A 22,148-nucleotide genomic window follows, 5' to 3' on the forward strand; every position below is an offset into this window, starting at 1 on the left:
CTTAAACCTGTTTCTATGCTACACATATATCCATCTCTCACCTCCCTCTTCTTCGTCTTCCTCCTCCGGTTCCCGTTTAACCCGCTTTAGAGCGCTCATTACTACACCGCCGTAGCTGCGTTCCTCACCTCGTTCTAGAAACATTCCACCCTCTGACCCACTCAAACAAAGTGTCTGATTGGTTGTCACTAAACTGTAACGAGGCTTGAAACGCAAGTCATTTCCTCGTCGTTGATTGAATACGGACCTTGTAGTCCAGGCGCTATCGACCAATTGGAGTCTTTGTGTTCTGCTTAGCTTTAACCAATGGTAAGAAAGCAAAAAAAACGGAACCAATCAGAGTTGTGTTATAGTTAGAACCGGAGAAACAAGTAGGATATGGAGGCCTGTATTGAGCACCGGGGTAAAGCGGGGCCTGGTGGTAGGCTGGACATGAGCCATGGATTCGTTCATCACATTCGTCGGAATCAGATAGCCAGGTAAAGTATACTCGCATTTTTCCTTAGTGCTTGAATGTGTTATCTCTTTAATAATAAACATGTGGGTTAAAAACTGAAATTGCATTTTCGATTGATATTTTCTAAATAAATTTGTGTTGTGTTTTAAATCCAGGAAATAAAAGTAAGCACAAATTGTTTTTAGTTTCCATAAGTTGTCTTTTAACCACTGCATTTGTAAGTAAGGCTGTTAGGTGTCCAGTATTTATCCGTACAATCCAGTAAAATAGATGGTAAAAACTATATATAACCACATAACTCACAAGGACTGCGAGCAATGGGATCTGAACTAGGGTATATATGGCTTGTATAAGTTACCGGGCAGATTGTCTGTCTGACATGAGAGTCAGTATAGGCATGTAAGTCACATGGAATGCAGGCAATTTTAATTTGATCCTGAGTTTTAAGTGGGCAAAAGCTGACATGCCCATGACATTTAGTTCTGTTCATTACCATACTACTTTTCTGGGATCACAAGCTGGTCATTTAGTATTGTTTTGTAGAAGAGCTAGCAACCCTGGTTGTAATGTTATATTTTTAACCTTCTGACTACCCTAGCCATATCTGCGTTGTGATATGGGGAGAGCGGAGGTGGTGGGGGTGGGAGATCATGTATCTAAATTTGTCATCACCCTAGTTGGGCACCTTACCTTAGTTGGCATCAGTGTGTATCAAGACTAGAAGGACGGGTTGTCTAGTCTTCATGCACAGAGAAACAGGGCTAAATGTGTTGCATGAGAGTATATGAACGATTAATAGAAACATATACGTGTGTGTAGATATAGATATATATATATATATATATATCAGCTGTTCCTAAATATTGTATATGTGTTAGTAGTTTGTGTATTTTTTTGGCTGATATTAAGTTTCTAGCTTGTAAAAAGAAAACTAATAAAAGGCCTTTTATTCTGACAATGTTCATTTGTTGGTTTTCTGTTCTGTTTTCTTGTCAAGTTTGTTGTGATATTTAGTTTGACAATAAAGACAAGTTTAAAACATAAAAAAGAAAGCTAATAGTTTTTATGTATTGTTTTTATCCATATGTATGGCACTCTGGATCAAGTACATATATATTTTTTCCTCCCTGTGATTTTGGTTGCTAAAAACAACCACATAACGGGAATTAAACCTTTTGATTGTCCATATCTATAACATACATTACCAGAAGCAGACATGTATCATTACATATGAGGCACTCACAACTGTGTTTTAACCCTTTGTAACACACAGTAGTGATTTAACCACTTTTTCATCTACTTAACTGGATCAAGATACAACATTCTTTCTTGGACCCAGTACATGTCCTTATTGTGTCAGTTCCTCAAAGGGAACTTAAAGTGATGGTAAACTTTAAAAGAAAACAAAAAAAAAAAATTAAATAATGAATCAAGAGACCGGTACACGTTTCAAAATGCTATATTTGCTTAAAAAAAACTTAATTTGATATTTAGTTTTCTAACCTAATTCTTATGATATTTTTTTCTTATCTTGACAGGAGGATGGTGCAGCCAATAGTATGGGCACCACCTGCCCTGTGGATTTCTACAGCTTCACACTTTCACTGATGCTATCTGATTAGATTGGAAATTAGATCCAATGCAACAGTAATGTAAACAGTGAACATGCTAGCAGCAACTCAAGCTCACTGCTATAGGAATCCATAGGGCAGTTGGTGAGATTGCTACACTACCCACCTGTCAAAGCAAGAAAAAATCATTTAGCACAGAGGAGACCTGGGTGTTCTTAGAACAGTAAAAAACAATGTACATGTTTAAAACAAATATAGCATTATGCAAGCTGTATTGTTAATGATTCCTATAGATTCATTATTTAACATTTTTATAAAAAAAAAATATATATATATATATGTAATCAAAGCCTACAATCACTTATACAGAAGAGACAGAAGTAGAGTGCTGAGCCTGGCTACCTAGTGATTCTGTGGCAGCCAGGTAGCATGACAGGTGGTTGAGCCAGCTCACACTGCAAAGTATATAGGAGTTGCATTGGAAGTGAGGACCGGGTTTGAATGCTGCTCCTGTCTCATGGAAAATATTTTTGCTTAGGTACAGTGGATTCCTGCATTACTATAGTATATATGCTTCATGTAACATGTTAGAAATAAGAGAAAGCCTGCTGTCACCTTTATGGATATAGTCCACTGATTGTAGGCTTCGTGGCTACAGTGCAACTGATAAGGTTCATTTAGATAGGCCTTTTATTTAATACTTTCTTATTTACAGGGATGACTATGATCGAGAAGTGAAAGAAGCAAAAGAGAAACAGAAGAAAAGATACACAGTAGGAGCACCTCGTCCTAAGAAGCCTGACTTGCAGGTTTATCATCCAAGATGGAAAGGTAACACTTCTATCGTGCTCATTATACTGTAGGGGCGTGCCACAGTGGGCAGAAGGGGTAATGAGAGTATAAGCATACAGATGTGGCCAAAAGTATTGGTACCTTTCCAATTTTTTAGGAAAACACACTTTTTTTTTTTTCTAAACTAAGTAAAATAAAAAAAGTATTTGGTATCTACCATTCTTTATTTCAAATGTAATAGAACAGAAACTTCACATATTACTTTAAACCGTAAAACAAATGAGAACGGCACAGACAACAATTTTGGTACTCTTAACCTAATATTTAGTAGCACAGCCTTTGGAGACAATAACTGCAGCCAAGCGCTTTCCGTAGCACTGACTGGAATTTTGGCCCACTCTTCTTGAGCAAACTGCTCCGGTTCTCTCAGGTTTGCTAGGTGCCCAACTGCAAATTTCAGCTCTTTGATGGGATTTAGATCTAGATTCATAGAAGTTCACTTAGTAACGTTACAATGTTTTCTTCTCATCCATTTTTTTTGGTGCTTTTTAAGGTATCTTTGGGTCATTATCCTGCTGGAGGACCCATGGCGTGCGACTGAGACACAGCTTTCTGACAATAGGCAGTACATTTTGCTGCAGACTGCCTTGATAGTCTTCTGATTTCATTGTACCTTTCACAGATTCTAGACATACGGTGCCAGATGCAGCAAAGCAACCCCAAAACACCACTGAGCCTCCTACATTTTTCATGGTAGAGATGGTGATCTTTTATTTGAAAATTCCTATTTTCCTTCTGTAAACATGGAGTTGTTTGCCAAAAAGCACTACTTTTTGTTTCATCTGTTCAAAATACATCCTCCCAGGACTGTGGCTTTTCAACATGCATTTTGGCAAAATCCAGTCAGCTTTTTTGTGTTTCTCTATTAAAATGCAACAGAACCAATATTTTCGGTCACGTCTGTATGTGGTTTCTATCTCACTTGAGTACATTAGGCATTCCAGCATGCATAGGAATAATGCACTGACCATTTTAAAATGGCAAAATACATTTATAGCTGCTGTTTAACCCCTGCAAACGCTATGGAAGATATACATTTGCTCCATATTAACTGATGAAATATAAAATAGTATAGATATGTTTGATCTGTTTTATTTCTGTTACTGTGGATACTGACTGACTAACTAATCAATATCTTGTTGCATGGTTGATTTCTTAAAGTCGGCAAAGGTGGCTGTCATATACTTTTTATAGAATGTTATGATCCAGAAGAACTATTCTAGCAGAAGCAGGTTCTGGAAATGTGTTTAGCACTGGATATAACTATTGCATAGAAACTGAAGAGATTAAATTGGATATAATAAGCACGCAAGTATTGAGGAACATGCATTTACATTTTTCAGGAATTGTAAGGATATTGTTACATTTCATACACTAAGAACTAACAATCTGATATCCTTGCTTTCACCCTAGGAAAGTCACAGGAGGCTGCTGATCTAGGGTATGATGGCTCTAACAATAGTGGCTCTAGCACAGAACCAGACCAGTATGGCACTGAGCTATTTTGTCTGGAGTTTGAAGCAGATGGAGGAGAAATAACATCTATTATTGTTTATGAGGTATTTATGATTCAGCTCTTCTTGACACGGTGCGAAAAGTCTGCTTTATAATTCAGTATTTTCTAGCTCTATTCAGTTTTTGCTACTGCTGGAGGGCTGTTGAGATTGATTCTTCTTCATTCAGATGTTTCCCACTGAAATGAATGACCAGTTAGAAGTGACAAAAACATGTAGCTTCAAGTCACTAGCTGTTTCTCCTGCTCAGGAGCTGCAACCAGGCCATAAGCTATGGGTTTAACCCTTTTGCAGCAGTAAAAAAAAAAAAGGAAATTTATTCTTACTTGATAAATTTTTCTTTTACAATACGATGAGTCTATGGATTTCATTCTTACTTATGGGATATCGCCTCCTGGTCAGCAGGAGGAGGCAAAGAGCACCACAGCAGCGCTGCATAGATAGCTCCTCCCTTCCCTTCCAACCCAGTCATTCGACCGAAGTTAGAAGAGAAAGGAAAATCCAAGGAGCAGAGGTGACTGAAGTTTAACAAAAATAAAGACCTGTCTCATAAAAACAGGGTGGGCCGTGGACTCATCGTATCGTAAAAGAAACAAATTTATCAGGTAAGAATACATTTCCTTTTCTTTTACAAGATACGATGAGTCCACGGATTTCATCCTTACTTGTGGGATAATACCAAAGCTATAGTACACGGATGAAACGGGAGGGACAAGAAAGGGAACCTAAACGGAAGGCACCACTGCTCGAAGAACTTTCCTCCCAAAAACAGCCTTGGACGAAGCAAAAGTATCAAATTTTGAAAAAGTGTGAAGCGAAGACCAAGTCCGCAGCTTTGCAAATCTGTTCCACAGAAGCATAATGTTTAAATGCCGATTAAGAAGCCACAGCCCTAGTTGAATGAGCCGTAATACGTTCAGGAGGCTGCTGTCCAGCAGTCTCATAAGCAATACGAATGATACTCCTCAGACAAAAAGAAAGAGGTAGCTGTAGCTTTCTGACCCCCTACGCTTCCCAGAAAAAACAACAAACAGGGAAGAAGGTAGACGAAACTCCTTAGTTGCCTGTAAGTAAAACTTTAAGGCACTGACCACGTCCAAATTATGTAACAGTCGCTCCTTCTTAGAAGAAGGGTTAGGACACAAGGAAGGAACAACAATTTCCTGATTAATATTTTTATATGAAACGACCTTCGGAAGAAAAACAGGTTTGGTACGCAACACTACCTTATCTGCATGGAAAATAAGATGAGGTGAATCACACTGTAATGCCGAAAGCTCAGAAACTCTGCAAGCAGAAGAAATAGCAACCAAAAATAAAACTTTCCAAGATAATAACTTAATATCTATGGAATGCATAGGTTCAAACGGAACCCCTTGAAGAACATTAAGAACTAAATTCAAACTCCAAGGAGGAGCAATTGGTCTAAACACAGGTCTGATTCTAGTCAGAGCCTGACAAAAAGACTGAACATCAGCCAGACGCTTGTGTAGCAAAATAGACATAGCAGAAATCTGTCCCTTTAAGGAACTTGCTGACAATCCAATCCTTCTTGGAGAAAAGACAAAATCCTGGGAATCCTAACCCTACTCCATGAGTAGCCCTTGGATGCACACCAATAAAGATATTTACGCCATATCTTATGGTAAATTTTTGTAGTAACAGGCTTACGTGCCTGAATTAAGGTATCAATGATCGAATCGGAGAACCCTCACTTAGATAAAATGAAGCGTTCAATCTCCAAGCAGTCAGCTGTAGAGAAATTAGATTCGGATGATGGAAGGGTCCCTGAACGAGAAGGTCCTGCCTCAATGGAAGCTTCCATGGTGGCAGAGATGACATGTCCACCAGATCGGCATACCAAGTCCTGCGAGGCCATGCAGGAGCGATGAGAATCACTGAAGCCCTCTCCTGTTTGACTCGAGCAATCACCCGTGGAAGGAGAACAAATGGGGGGGAACACGTAAGCTAAGGCATCTATCAGTTCGGCCTGAGGATCCCTGGACCTGGATCCGTATCTCGGGAGCTTGGCATTCTGACGAGACGCCATGAGATCCAGCTCCGGCCTGCCCCATTTGAGAATCAGGCTGGCAAATACTTCCGGATGGAGTTCCCATTCTCCCGGATGAAACGTCTGTCTGCTCAAGAAATCCGCCTCCCAATTGTCCACTCCTGAATGTGGATTGCTGAGAGATAAGAGTGAGTCTCCACCCACCCACCCCAATTATCCTGGTTACTTCTGTCATCGCTAAGGAACTCCTTGTTCCTCCCTGATGATTGATGTAGGCTACAGTCGTGATGTTGTCCGACTGGAATCTGATGAATTTGGTCGAAGCTAACTGAGGCCAAGCCAGAAGCGCATTGAATATTGCTCTCAGCTCCAGAATGTTGATGGGAAGTAGAGACTCCGATCGAGTCCATACACCTTGAGCTTTCAAGGAATTCCAGACTGCTCCCCATACTATCAGACTGGCATCCGTTGTCACTATCTCCCATGAGAGTCTGCGGAAGCATGTCCCCTGGGACAGATGATCCAGCGACAAACACCACAGAAGAGAATCCCTTGTCTCCTGATCTAGATCTATTTGAGGAGACAAATTTGCATAATCTCCATTCCACTGACTGAGCATGTTCAGTTGTAGAGGTCTGAGATGAAAACGTGCAAACGGAATGATGTCCATTGCTGCCACCATTAAGCCAATTACCTCCATGCACTGAGCCACTGACGGCCGAGGATTGGACTGAAGGGATCGGCATGTGTTCAGAATCTTTAACTTTCTGACTTCCGTCAAAAAAATCTTCATGGAAAGAGAGTCGATTAGAGTTCCCAGGAAGGGAACCCTCGTCTGTGGAACTAGTGAACTTTTCTCGAGATTCACCTTCCCACCCATGAGTCCTTGGAAAGGACAGATCAATGTCTGTATGGGACGTTGCTAGCTGATAAGACGGCGCCTGGATCAAAATGTCGTCCAGATAAGGCACCACAGCAATGCCCCGCGGTCTTAAAACCGCCAGCAGAGATCCCAGAACCTTTGTGAAAATTCTGGGTGCCGTGGCCAGGCCGAAAGGAAGGGCCACGAACTGAAAATGTTTGTCCAGGAAGGCAAACCTCAGGAACTTGTGATGATCCCTGTGTATAGGGATATGAAGATATGCATCTTTTAGAACCACGGTAGTCATATATTGACCCTTGTGGATCAATGGAAGAATGGTCCGAATAGTTTCCATCTTGAAGGATGGAACTCTGAGAAACTTGTTTAGACTTTTGAGATCTAAAATGGGTCAAAACGTTCCCTCTTTTTTTGGGAACCACAAAGAGATTTGAGTAAAACCCCTGTTCCTGAATTGGAACAGGGCAGATTACTCCCATGAGGGATAGATCTCCTACACAGCGTAAGAACGCCTCTCTTTTTATCTGGTCGACAGACAACCGTGAAAGAAGAAACCTTCCTCTGGGGAAGGAATTTTTGAATTCCAGCTGATACCTTTGAGACACGATTTCTAGTGTCCAGGGATCCTGAACGTCTCTGATCCAAGCCTGGAAAAAGAGAGAAAGTCTGCCCCCTACTAGATCCAGTCCCGGATCGGGGGCCGCCCCTTCATAATGTCTTGGTAGCAGCAGCAGGCTTCTTGGGTTGTTTACCCTTGTTCCAAGCCTGGTTGGGTCTCCAGGTGGACTTGGCTTCAGAAAAATTCCCTTCCTGTTTAGTGGAAGCGGAAGAGGGGATTACTTTGAAATTTTGAAAGGAAAGAAAATTACTCTGTCGTCCCCTTTGCTTAGCTGTTTTATCTTGAGGGAGGAGGTGACCCTTACCTCCCGTAATGTCAGAAATGATCTCCTTCAAGTCAGGCCCGAAAAGGGTCTTTCCCTTGAAAGGAATAGCCAAGAGCTTAGATTTAGAGGACACATCTGCAGACCAAGATTTTAGCCATAGGGCTCTTCGTGCTAAGATGGAGAATCCTGAATTCTTAGCCGCCAATTTGGTGATATGAAAAGAGGCATCCGTAATAAAAGAATTAGCCAGCTTAAGGGCCTTAATTCTATCCTGTATTTCCTCTAAAGAAGTTTCAGTCCTAAGGGACTCTTCTAGAGCGTCAAACCAAAAAGCAGCCGCAGGCCGTCGGTTGCAAAAGGAACCCTTGATGAACATAAAGTTGTTTTTTTTTTTTTTGAAAAGACCCTCCAACTTCTTATCCATGGGGTCTTTGAAAGCACAACTGTCCTCAATAGGGATAGTCGTACGCTTAGCCAGGGTAGAGATAGCTCCCTCCACCTTAAGGATTGTCTGCCAAGAAACCCGCACGGTGTCAGCTATAGGGTACATTTTCTTAAACATAGAAGAAGGGGAGAATGGGATCCCTGTCTTTCCTATTCCCTAGCAATAATTTCCGAAATCATTTTAGGAACCGGAAAAACATCAGAAGAAAGGACCTCCAAGTATCTGTCCATCTTACTCAATTTCTCTGGAGGGACCACAATTGAGTCACAGTCCTCCAGAGTCACCAAAACCTCCCGTAGTAACAGACGGAGGTGTTCAAGCTTAAACCTGAAAGACATCACTTCCTGAATCAGACAGTTCCCCCTCAGACAGAGCCTCCATACCCCCCAATTCAGAGCCCTGGGAGGGTACATAGGAGATTGCCATCAAAGCATCAGAAGTCACAGGGACCACCTGGGCCTCTTTCCTACTGCGTTTATCTTGCAAAGCTGGTAACTTAGATAAAACTTCTGAGAGAGTGGATGACATAACTCCAGCCATATCCTGCAAAGTGAATGAAGCAGACGCAGTTGAAGAACATGGCGTCGCTTGAGCGGGCATTAAAGGCTGTGACGCTTGGGGAGAAAGGTGCGGCATACCCTGAATCTCATCAGTCTGAGAACATTCCTTAGATACATCTTTATTAAAGAAAATTTGTTCTTTACACTGTAAGGCCCTATCAATACATGAGGGACAAAGCGTAACCAGGGGGTTCCACAATGGCATCTAAACACATAGGACATGTACTTTGTTCAGTGTCATCCATGATTAAAGAATATATAAATAGGCAGAGATAAAGCTGTTTATATTTATTCCCTGCACGTGAGCCTTATAAAAAATCTCACCAGTATTCCAGAGAAAAATAAAACAGTCACTCTGCTGCGGCTCCTACCTGCCTCCATGTGTCTGAACTCCTCTAGAGCGGTGACCCTAAGATCGCTTGTAAGATATTACCACAGGAGACGCTTGCAACCGGAACTCAGTCGAGTAAGACACTGTGCGGCTAAGAGTGCGAACTCTAAGCCCCGCCCCTCGTGGGCGGAAACATGCCACACAAACCTCAGGAAAAATAAAGTACAGTACCGCCATGTACTGGAGGTTAGAAACACTTCCCCAACTCCAGCACTACCCCAGTGTCAGCCATTCTATGATTATAATAAAGATAATAGAGTCAAGCCCATTATAACATAAGAACATACCCACATAATGTCCCAGCGCTTCTAGGCTAAATTTTACATGCCAGAGTGTCTGGATAATAAGCAGTATGTCGGTTCTCATTCTTCTTATGCTAATAAGAACCTGCATACTGTCCATAAGAGCCCTTAGGCTACCAACAACAAAGATAGAGTACAGTCGGTTCTGAGATATGCTGCAGAGCCCCAGAGTAAAAGACTGCGCTTACCTCCATGCTGAGGAACAGCATGATATTCTCCCAGTGTCAAGAGGTACACTCTTCCTCCTGAGGTCCTGTGAAGGCAGAAGGGTCTTAGTTAACATTCTCTAAGACCATACACAGAAGAGCAGCACAATTATGGGAGTCGCAGTGAAGCTAAAACTCCACTAGTTCCCACAGCCAAAAAGGCTAGCACTCCAGAGGCTGCCCTATAGAAAAATAGTACACTTTGGCACCATTTAAAAATAAAAAAACTCTTGATTGAAGAATCCAAACTAACACCTCACTTTACCTCTTCCTATCACTAACGCAGGCAAAGAGTGACTGGGTTGGGAGGGAAGGGAGAGCTATTAATGCAGCTCTGCTGTGGAGCTCTTTGCCTCCTCCTGCTGACCAGAAGGCGATATCCCACAAGGATGAAATCCGTGGACTCGTATCTTGTAAAAGAAATACATTTTATGTCCCTTTAAAGGGATGTTAAACGTCTGGGTACAACTACAGTAGCATAGTTACTACTTGCCATGCTATTGTTTTTCATCTTGTACTTGCATCTCTCTTTTTAAAGCCGTTCTCTTAACTTGTTACAGAACCCAGCTGGTAAAGCTCTGCATTTTAAACTGGGTGCCTCCATCACGCATATTGTTTCATCCTATGGCAGCACCCGGTGTGAAGATGCAGAGCTTCACTTACTGATAATTGTAAGGAGTTAAATAAGAGAACAACTTTGAAGACAGATGCAGGCACAGGATGAAACACAATAGCATTGTAAGTAGTATCTACTATTGTAGTTTAAATTCCCTTGAAACACAAAGTAAGCAAGGGGCACTAACGCACAAATTAAATGCCATAAGGAATTAGAGAATGCTTTTGTTTTTTTTTATTAAAATGTCATTGTCTAGGGGACATGAAAGTGTGTATATGTGTGTATATATTTTATATATTTAAACCTCTGATGAAGCACATGCGCGAAACGCGTCAGGTGTCATTTGGGCTACTCACCTATCAACTTTGCTGAATAAACGTCATACCAAGCCTTGAGCCTCTTGTCTCTGTCTTCTCCTTTTTTTGGAATATATATATATATATATATATATATTTTCATGTTTCAGGTAGAGCATGTGATTTTAAGAAACTTTTCAGTACTGTTCCCTCCAGAGAGGATAGAGTGCCTCCATCATACTTAAAAGTTTGATTTTCATGGTCTTTTTATGGTTCAAGTAGAACATGCAATTTTAAGAGGTTTTTCAAATTACATCTATTATCAAAAGTACTTTGTTCTCTTGGTATCTTTTGTTAAAAAGCATACCTAGGTAGGCCTAGCAACGGCAATGCATTACTGGTAGCTAGCTCTAACACATTAGATCTTTTTTGCAGTTTTATGTCCCTTTATAAAAATTGTGTTCAATCACTGTATAAAAAAATAGAGACCAAGTTTCTGAATATTTATAATCAGGGTTGGAAAAATATCAGTATATTTAAAGGGACAATGAAATTTACAAATTAGTGCAGATATATATGATCAGGTGATTGGTGAACCAAAAATTCAGCTAGTGTAACTGTTCACTCCTGCCTCTTAAGAATGCATTTTAACAGGTTTTTCACCACTAGAGGGTGTTAGTTCATGTTTTTCATATAGATAACACTGTGCTCGTGCATGTGAAGTTACCTGGGAGCCATCACTGATTGGCTAAACTGCAAGTGTCAAAAGAACTGAAATAAGGGGCAGTCTGCAGAGGCTTAGATACAAGATAATCACAGAGGTAAAAAATATATAAATATAACTGTGGAATGGGTAAACAAGGGATTATCTATCTTTTAAAACCATAACAATTCTGGTGTAGACTGTCCCTTTAATCAGGCGGGGGGAGCTACTGGTAACATTACACCAACGTAGAGTAATCTGCTTAATATGTGAAATATTTCTCAGTTTACTTCTGTTATCAATTTTGTTTATTTCTTTGTTATCCTTTCTTAAAGAATAATCCTAGGTGAGCTCAGAAGTGTGCACGTGTCTATAGCCATCTGGCGGCAATGTTTGTAACATTATGTAAACATGACTATAAACAGTTGCAAACACTGCTGCCATAGACTGCTAAAAACACGTGCATCCTCCTTAGCTCCTCAGCCTACCTAGATTTTACCCTTTAACAAAAGATACACAAAGAACAAAGCAATTTTGCTAATTTAAGTAAAAAAAAAAAAAAAATTTTATTAAATGCTCTATTTGAATCATGAATGTTTTGTCTTTACTGTCCCTTTAAATTGATATACATCTTTTTGAACTTTTGTTTTGAGATTTACAAAAAAGAAAATCCACTATGTGTACAAAATAAAGAATATTGCATGAGGTAAAATAACAGTTGAGTAGTGGGAATCTTTAATTTTGTATTTATTTATCCTATAGGATGATGACGCAGAGCAGCTGGCCAAAAAAATATCGGTTCAGAACAATCTGGAAGTTAACATGAGAGAGGCCCTGAAAAAGCGAATCCAGGAGGAGATAACTAAACGAAAGGCGCCTCGCTGACGTTAATATTTAGATCAAGCAAGCTCGCTCTGAGTGAATTCTCAGTGGATTGGACGTAGCAGCATTCCGTGCTACCCTGGGTATGCCGGCGTTGATAGAAAGAGGAGGAAGATTGTGTTAAACAAGCACATGAAGGCTTGGAAGGAGACTTGCTGAATTTGCGCATCCTGACAACTTTACATGTGGATAGGCAGGAGACCAGATCTGTACAGTTTCCTTAGTTAGCGTTTTGTTGGCTCAGACAGGATTTCTTTCTATCCTTCCGTTAGTGGAATCAAAGACTAAATAAAAGGGAGGTTTCAGAGATGACCTGTAAAAGGTCTTTACTATGACACTTTAAGTAGTAATGTCACTGAAATATTTGTGATGACACAGTATTTAGAAGTTAACCAGTATCCTCTCAGAAGAAATAGCCTACTCATAAGTATGTTGGGTTTGGGAATATGGCGGTTTGGTATCTTGCTGTTCTCTAAACCACCACACACGGCACATTAAAGTCAATATTTATTTATTTATCATAAATCAATGCATTGTCTCCAGACAACATCAATGTTTTTAAAACATTTCAAAATTAATTCTGTTAGAAAAATATGAATTGTTTTGCAGTTCCAGGTCATGCTAATTGAAATTTATCTTGGCTGTAACTAATTAGGGACAGATATAAACAAGCTGCGACATGTATCAACCAATCACTGTGCAGCATATAGCAGGGTCAGGGTTGCGAATTCCATGGAATACACTTCAGGTTCTACTATATTATGAGGTAAATTACAGGAAAAGCAGGCTCAATAAATAATGCACGTGCATTACCAGTATTTATTTTATTTTTTTAAATTATCCTTAGTTAAACACTTGTTTTGAATTAAATGTTTAGTTTAAAGGGACATTAAACCCAACTTTTTTATTTCATGATTTAGATAAAGAATACAATTTTAAACAACTTTTCAATATACTGCTATTACTTCATTTGCTTCATTCTTCAGATATCCTTTGTTAAAGAAATAGCAATGCACAGGGTGAGCCAATCACACAAGGCATCTGTGCAGCCACCAATCAGCAGCTACTGAGCCTATCTAGATATGCTTTTCAACAAAGAATATTAAGAGACTGAAGCAAATTAGATAATATAATTAAATTGGAAAGTTGTTTAAAATTGCCTGCTCTTTCTAAATCTTGTCCCTTTAAGATTACATATGTTATCTTACAATAAAACTGTTAAAAAAAAAAAAAAAAACGTTTTAGAAAGGGACGTTAAAATGAGTGGACTGTAACATAAAAGTATGCTTAGGGGCAGTTTGAACGCTTGTAAATCTAAAAACTGGTTGATAATCTGAACAATTACTTTTATTTTTAACAGTATTAACTATTTCAGTTGTGTATTTATGTTAAAGTGCTGGAAGATAAACACCTTTGTTTAGTACGGACACCTTTGTTTTTAATAAAATATTTACGAAGTGGTTGAACTTCATCTTGGGACTGTAAATATAATATTATTTGTGTACAGGAGCATGATGGTATGCTAGACCCTTTTGTGAGCCCAGTCATTATCGTGCAACTCCCACTCTTAGAAAAATAGATATTGATGACAGATAAGAATCATGGGGTAAAAAGTCTGCCCCAAAATTCCTAAAAGTGTAAACTTATCCTTGAAGCCCACCACAGTGTTTGTCCTTTCCACCTCTAATTGAAGTTTATTCCATGAATCAACTATTCTTTCTGTGAAGAAGTGCTTCCCCAAGTGACTCCTGAACTGGCTACCTTTCTGTTTGAGATCTGCTTACTAAAGCAGACTCCACTATGCTTCACATGTATAAGCTGCAAGCCTGCACATTTAAGTGACAGTCTACCATAGAATTGTTATTGTTTTAAAGATAGCTAATCCCTTTATTACCCATTCCCCAGTTTTGCATAACCAACACAGTTATATTAATGTACTTTTTACCTCTGTGATTACCTAGTATCTAGGAACCTTCTTCCAGCCCCCTGATCACATGACTCTGACTGTATGTTTGTTATCTATTGTCTTACATTTAGCATTGCTTTGTGCTAAATCTTAAATAACACTGTTCAGGCACAGGGGGTTATCTATATGGCCCACGTGTACTTTGTGTTGAAAAGAGATTTAAAAAGCATGTGATAAGAGGCATCCCTCAAAGGCTTAGACATTAGCATATTAGTCTACCTATGTTTAGTTTAAACTAAGAATACCAAGAGAAAAAAACTAAATTTATGCTTACCTGATAAATTATTTTCTTTTACGATATGACAAGTCCACGGATTTCATCCTTACTTGTGGGATATTAACCTCCTGCTAACAGGAAGTGGCAAAGAGCACCACAGCAGAGCTGTATATATATAGCCCCTCCACCCTCAGTCATTCGGCCGAAGGTATAGGAATAGAAAAGGAAAGGCTAAAAAAGTGCAGAGGTGACTGAAGTTTACAAAAAATATATATATAAAAAAAAAAACCTGTCTTAAAAAGAACAGGGTGGGTCGTGGACTCGTCATATCGTAAAAGAAAGTAATTTATCAGGTAAGCATAAATTTAGTTTTCTTTTACAAAGATATGACGAGTCCACAGATTTCATCCTCACTTGTGGGAAACCAATACCAAAGCAATAGGACACGGATGAAAATGGAAGGCACCACTGCTTGAAGAACCTTTCTCCCAAAGATAGCCTCAGAAGAAGCAAAAGTATAAAATTTGGAAAAAGTGTGAAGGGACGACCAAGTCGCAGCCTTACAAATCTGTTCAACAGCCCTAGTAGAATGAGCCGTAATTCTTTAAGGAGGCTGCTGTCCAGCAGTTTCATATGCCAGGCGGATGATACTTCTCAGCCAAAAACCACCTTATCAGAATGAAATGCTAGAAAAGTATGCAAAGAAGATCAAGTTGCTGCTTTGCAAATCTGATCAACAGAAGCTTCATTCTTAAAAGCCCAGGAAGTAGAAACTGACCTAGTAGAATGAGCCGTAATCCTCTGAGGCGGAGATTTACCCGACTCCAAATAAGCATGATGAATCAAAAGCTTTAACCAAGAAGCCAAAGAAATGGCAGAAGCTTTCTGACCTTTCCTAGAACCAGAAAAGATAACAAATAGACTAGAAGTCTTTCTGAAATCTTTAGTAGCTTCAACATAATATTTCAAAGCTCTTACCACATCCAAAGAATGCAAAGATATTTCCAAAGAATTATTAGGATTAGGACACAACGAAGGGACAACAATTTCTCTACTAATGTTGTTGGAATTCACAACCTTAGGTAAAAATTTAAATGAAGTCCGCAAAACCGCCTTATCCTGATGAAAAATCAGAAAAGGAGATTCACAAGAAAGAGCAGATAATTCAGAAACTCTTCTAGCAGAAGAGATAGCCAAAAGAAACAATACTTTCCAAAAAAGTAATTTAATGTCCAGAGAATGCATAGGCTCAAACGGAGGAGTCTGTAAAGCTCTCAAAACCAAATTAAGACTCCAAGGAGGAGAAATTAACTTAATGACAGGCTTGATACGAACCAAAGCCTGTACAAAACAATGAATATCAGGAAGATTAGCAATTTTTCTGTGAAACAGAACAGAAAGAGCAGAGATTTGTCCTTTCAAGGAACTTGCAGACAAACCCTTATCCAAACCATCCTGAAGAAACTGTAAAATTCTAGGAATTCTAAAAGAATGCCAAGAGAACTTATGAGAAGAACACCATGAAATGTAAGTCTTACAAACTCGGTAATAAATCTTTCTAGACACAGATTTACGAGCCTGCAACATAGTATTGATCACTGAGTCAGAGAAACCTCTATGACTAAGCACTAAGCGTTCAGTCTCCATACCTTCAAATTTAATGATTTGAGATCCTGATGGAAAAACGGACCTTGAGATAGAAGGTCTGGCCTTAACGAAAGTGGCAAGGTTGGCAACTGGACATCCGAACAAGATCCGCATACCAAAACCTGTGTGGCCATGCTGGAGCCACCAGCAGTACAAACGAACGCTCCATTATGATTTTGGAAATCACTCTTGGAAGAACTAGAGGCGGAAAGATATAAGCAGGTTGATAATTCCAAGGAAGTGACAACGCATCCACTGCTTCCGCCTGAGGATCCCTGTACCTGGACAGATACCTGGGAAGTTTCCTGTTTAGATGATAAGCCATCAGATCTATTTCTGGAAGCCCCATATCTGAACAATCTGAAGAAACACATCTGGGTGGAGAGACCATTCTCCCGGATGTAAAGTCTGGCGACTGAGATAATCCGCTTCCCAATTGTCTATACCTGGGATATGGACTGCAGAGATTAGACAGGAGCTGGATTCCGCCCATGCAAGTATCCGAGATACTTCTTTCATAGCCTGAGGACTGTGAGTCCCACCTTGATGAATGACATACGCCACGGTTGTGACATTGTCTGTCTGAAAACAAATAAACGGCTCTCTCTTCAGAAGAGGCCAGAACTGAAGAGCTCTGAGAATCGCACGGAGTTCCAAAATATTGATTGGTAATCTTGCCTCTTGAGATTTCCAAACCCCCTGCGATGTCAGAGATCCCCAGACAGCTCCCCAACCTGAAAGACTCGCATTTGTTGAACAGTCCAGGTTGGACAAAGAAAAGAGGCCCCCTGAACAAAACAATGGTGATCTAACCACCAAGTCAGAGATAGTCTAGCATTGGGATTTAAGGATATCAATTGTGATATCTTTGGATAATCCCTGCACCAAAGGTTCAGCATACAAAGCTGAAGAGGTCTCATGTGAAAACGAGCAAAGGGATCGCGTCCGATGCTGTCATGAGACCTAAAACCTCCATGCACATAGCTACTAAAAGGAATGACTGAGACTGAAGGTTCCGACAAGCTGAAACCCATTTCAGACGTCTTTTGTCTGTTAGAGAAAAAGTCATGGATACTGTTTATTTGGATACTGTCTATTTGGAAACCTAAAAAGGTTACCCTTGTCTGAGGAATCAAAGAACTTTTTGGTAAATTGATCCTCCAACCATGTCTTTGAAGAAACAACACAAGTTGATTAGTGTGAGATTCTGCAGAATGTAAAGACTGAGCAAGTACCAAGATATCGTCCAAATAAGGAAACACCGCAATACTCCGCTCTCTGATTACAGAGAGTAGGGCACCGAGAACCTTTGAGAAGATCCTTGGAGCTGTTGCTAGGCCAAAAGGAAGAGCAACAAATTGGTAATCCTTGTCTAGAAAAGAGAATCTCAGGAACTGATAGTGATCTGGATGAATTGGAATATGAAGATAAGCATCCTGTAAGTCTATTGTGGACATATAATGCCCTTGCAGAACAAAAGGCAGAATAGTCCTTATAGTCACCATTTTGAATGTTGATACTCTTACATAACGATTCAAAATTTTTAGATCCAGAACTGGTCCTGAAAGAATTCTCTTTCTTTGGTACAATGAACAGATTTGAATAAAACCCCAGACCCCGTTCCAGATATGGAACTGGCACAATTACCCCAGATGACTCCAGGTCTGAAACACATTTCAGGAAAGCCTGAGCCTTTCCTGGGTTCACTGGAATGCGTGAGAGAAAGAACCTTCTCACAGGCGGTCTTATCTTGAACCCTTTTCTGTACCCATGAGAAACAATGTTCTGAATTCAATGATATTGAATTGATCCAAACATTTTTGAAAAATCGTAGCCTGCCCCCTACCAGCTGTGCTGGAATGAGGGCCGCACCTTCATGCGGACTTGGGGGCTGGTTTTGATTTCTAAAAGGCTTGGATTTATTCCAGACAGGAGAAGGCTTCCAATTGAAAACCGTTCCTTTAGGGGAAGGGTCAGGCTTCTGTTCCTTATTCTGTTGAAAGGACCGAAAACGGTTAGCAGCCCTAAATTTACCCTTAGAATTTTTATCCTGAGGCAAAAAAGCTCCCTTCCCCCCAGTGACAGTTGAAATTATAGAATCCAACTGAGAACCAAACTATTTATTACCTTGGAAAGAAAGAGATAACAACGTTGACTTCGAAGTCATATCCGCATTCCAAGATTTAAGCCATAAAGCTCTTCTAGCTAAAATAGCTAAAAACATATACCTGACATCAATTCTAATGATATCAAAGATGGCATCACAAATGAAATTATTAGCATGTTGAAGTAGCTTAACAATGCTATACACATTATGATCTGGTACTTGTTGCGCTAAAGCCTCCAACCAAAAAGTTGAAGAAGCAGCAACATCAGCCAAAGAAATAGCAGGCCTAAGAAGATGACCTGAACATAAATACGCCTTCCTTAGATAAGATTCAAGTTTCCTATCTAAAGGATCTTTAAAAGAAGTACTGTCTGCCGTAGGAATAGTAGTACATTTAGCAAGAGTAGAGATAGCCCCATCAACTTTGGGGATTTGTCCCAAAACTCCAATCTATCAGACGGCAAAGGGTACATACAGTCTCTTAAACCTTAAAGGAGTAAATGAAGTACCCAAACTATTCCATTCCCTAGAAATTACATCTGAAATAGCATCAGGAACTGGAAAAACCTCTGGAATAACTACATGAGGTTTAAAAAACGAATTTAAACGTTTACTGGTTTTAATATCAGGAGGACTAGACTCCTCCATATCTAATGCAATCAACACCTCTTCTTTTTTTTTTTTTTTTTTTTTTTTTTTCAAACAAGCTTTATTGAAAAAAAAAAATAAGGTAACATACAGACAACGTGGAAGCTTCACGTTTGAGTATCAAATGAAATTGTACAATCATGGTATACAATATAACAAAAACATTGAGATCAAAACTTCATAAGAAGTAAAAATGAGCATAATAAAGCTTTGGGCTCCTTTTAACACGTATGGATCACGAAAAGCAAGGGAACCAGAGGAGTTAGTAATATAGAAGGGAGAAGAGAAAAGCGGGGAAGGGGGCAGAGGAGGGGGGGGGAAAGAGGATAAGAAAGAGAGAGGGAGGAGAAAAAAAAAAAAAAAGGAATAATTTTGGGGAGGGGAAGGGGGATAGGAATGCATATTGGGAAATTAAATAGATCTATTCCAGATGTGTTTGAAGATAATGAAATTTCTCAAGGGCGATGAGGTCTGAAACTTGGGCTTTCCAATCCAAGAAGGTGGGGATGTTTTGTGTTTTCCAATGTCTGGGGATTAATTTTTTAGCTGCATTTATCATTATTAGCCAGAGGGCCTTATGAGCCGTAGTGCTGGTTTTAGGAACTGATCTAAAGAGAAGAGACTCGACATCTATTTGGATATGTGTGTTTAGCAATGCGGAGGCTTCAAATCAACAACCTCTTTTAATAAAGAACGAATAAACTCCAATTTAAATAAATATGAAGATTTGTCAGTGTCAATATCTGAGGCAGAATCTTCTGAACCAGATAGATCCTCATCAGAGATAGATAAATCAGAATGCTGGCGGTCATTTAAAAATTCATCTAATTTATGAGAAGTTTTAAAAGACCTTTTACGTTTATTAGAAGGAGGTATAACAGACAGGGCCTTCTAAATAGAATTAGAAACAAATTCTCTCACATTAACAGGAATATCCTGAACATTAGATGTTGAAGGAACAACAACAGGTAATGGATTACTACTAATGGAAATATTGTCTGCTTTTGAAAGTTTATCATGACAACTAACACAAACTACAGCCGGAGGAACAGTTACCACAAGTTTACAACAAATGCACTTAGCTTTGGTAGAAACGACATCAGGCAGCAGCATTCCAGAAGTAGATTCTGATACAGGGTCAGCTTGAGACATCTTGCAATATGTAATAGAAAAAACAACATATAAAGCAAAATTATCAAATTCCTTAAATGGCAGTTTCAGGAATGGGAAAAAATGCAAACAGAATAAGCCTCTGGAAACCAGAAGCAAAAAGAAACAAAGACTTAAATAATGTCAAAAAACTGGCGCCAAGTATGACGCCCACAATTGAAAAAAATTTTGGCGCCAAAAACGTCTGCAACAAACACGAGCGTCATTGGTAAATGCTTTGACTACAAAAAAGCCTGTTTAAAAGATCCAAGGTCACAGGTTTAAATCCCGGCAGGGCCGACTCAGCCCTTCATCCTTCCGAGGTCGATAAAATGAGTACCATTAAATTGGGTAATAATAACAACTATTACTATTCAGCTGCCGATTTGGTTAATTCCGAGAGCGAGCGCTGAAAAAGCGTAGAGTCCCACTGGGAGAAAGGCGCTATATAAATACTAGTTATTATTATTATAGATGATGCAACTACGTGAAAATTCTCGGCGCCAACTAAGACGCCAGAAATGACGTCATAACGCCAACAAACGTAATTCTCACGCAAAAAAGTCTTGCGCAAAAAATTACGCAATAAATTCTAGCATTTTTTGCTCCCACGAGCCTATCAGCCCGCAATTTAGAAGAAAAAAGTCAATTGAAACATTTTTAGGTAAGAAAAAAATGTATTCATATGCATTTCCCAAAATGAAACTGACAGTCTGTAAGAAGGAAATATACTGATTAACCTGAATCATAGCAAATATAAGTATAAAACATATATTTAGAACTATACATATAAAGTGCCAAACCATAGCTGAGAGTGTCATAATAAAATAAGACATACTTACCAAAAGACACTCATCTACATATAGCAGATAGCCAAACCAGTACTAAACGAGAATCAGTAGAGGTAATGGTATATAAGAGTATATCGTCGATCTGAAAAGGGAGGTAGGAGAAGAATCTCTACGACCGATAACAGAGAACCTATGAAATAAATCCCCGATAGAATGACCATTGCATTCAATAGGTAATACTCCTTCACATCCCTCTGTCATTCACTGCACTCTGAGAGGAAAACCGGGCTTCACCATGCTGCAAAGCGCATATCAACGTAGAAATCTAGCACAAACTTACTTCACCACCTCCATAGGAGGCAAGTTTGTAAAACTGAATTGTGGGTGTGGTGAGGGGTGTATTTATAGGCATTTTGAGGTTTGGTAAACTTTGCCCCTCCTGGTAGGAATGTATATCCCATACGTCACTAGCTCATGGACTCTTGCCAATTACATGAAAGAAATAATAGATCCGTAGTCTGATAGTTTTATGCCAGTAAGTACTAAGACAGCTCCGGTAAGTGATTTAGCAATACGGCTGAATTATAATGTAATAAAGGTCTAAATGTGGTACAAGTTCTGATTTAAAATATTCAAAGGAGCCACAAACAGATGCCCCAAATAGATGTGATTCTATCTATCCTAAGTAGTGACTATTTTTAGCTCCTACACCTATTATAGTCAATATCAGCCTGGTTTATTTCATTAGGTCCGAAGGTAACATCCCAACTTTGAACTGTATACTAATAAAGATTGATGTTTTTATTGCAAGTTCGTACAGTCACACCAAGCATTTCTCTCACACACGTACAATTCTTCTCTCAAAATATTATCTTTTGATTTTCTATGTGGGTATATGAGAGTGCTATATGTGCATTCTTTTGGCACATCAGAGGAGTTCTCTTTAATTCTCTGATGGCTTTTCGTTTATACATTCATATATATATATATATATATATATATATATATATATATATATATATATATATATCTCAAGTATATATGTATATATAG

General features: G+C 39.3%; 2 protein-coding genes across 2 annotated transcripts in view; one reads left to right on the plus strand and one right to left on the minus strand.

Annotated features, from left to right (window-relative positions):
• The window catches only part of USP39 (ubiquitin specific peptidase 39), a 53,396-nt gene extending 53,116 nt beyond the window's left edge, over window positions 1–280 (minus strand). Inside the window, exon 1 of the mRNA XM_053717796.1 lies at window positions 42–280. Within this exon, the coding sequence (XP_053573771.1) occupies window positions 42–144 (103 nt within the window). The 5' untranslated portion in view covers window positions 145–280. The remainder of the gene's footprint in view (window positions 1–41) is intronic.
• A 61-nt stretch (window positions 281–341) lies between these two features.
• Window positions 342–14,041, plus strand: LOC128663460 (UPF0561 protein C2orf68 homolog). Its single transcript, XM_053717797.1, has 4 exons — window positions 342–479; window positions 2,744–2,859; window positions 4,294–4,439; window positions 12,451–14,041. The coding sequence occupies exons 1-4, from the start codon at window positions 379–381 to the stop codon at window positions 12,571–12,573; spliced, it is 486 nt and encodes a 161-aa protein (XP_053573772.1). The 5' UTR covers window positions 342–378; the 3' UTR covers window positions 12,574–14,041.
• Window positions 14,042–22,148: the final 8,107 nt, after the last annotated feature.

This window comes from Bombina bombina, chromosome 6 (assembly GCF_027579735.1).
Source record: "Bombina bombina isolate aBomBom1 chromosome 6, aBomBom1.pri, whole genome shotgun sequence".
NCBI classification, from domain to species: domain Eukaryota; kingdom Metazoa; phylum Chordata; class Amphibia; order Anura; family Bombinatoridae; genus Bombina; species Bombina bombina.

Bases quoted from the DNA above. Each gene is read 5' to 3' on its own strand.
- LOC128663460 (XM_053717797.1), top strand. From the start codon at position 379: ATGGAGGCCTGTATTGAGCACCGGGGTAAAGCGGGGCCTGGTGGTAGG. The intron at 2,860-4,293 runs GTAACACTTCTA...CTTTCACCCTAG, and splicing joins TTATCATCCAAGATGGAAAG to GAAAGTCACAGGAGGCTGCT. The intron at 4,440-12,450 runs GTATTTATGATT...TTTATCCTATAG, and splicing joins CATCTATTATTGTTTATGAG to GATGATGACGCAGAGCAGCT.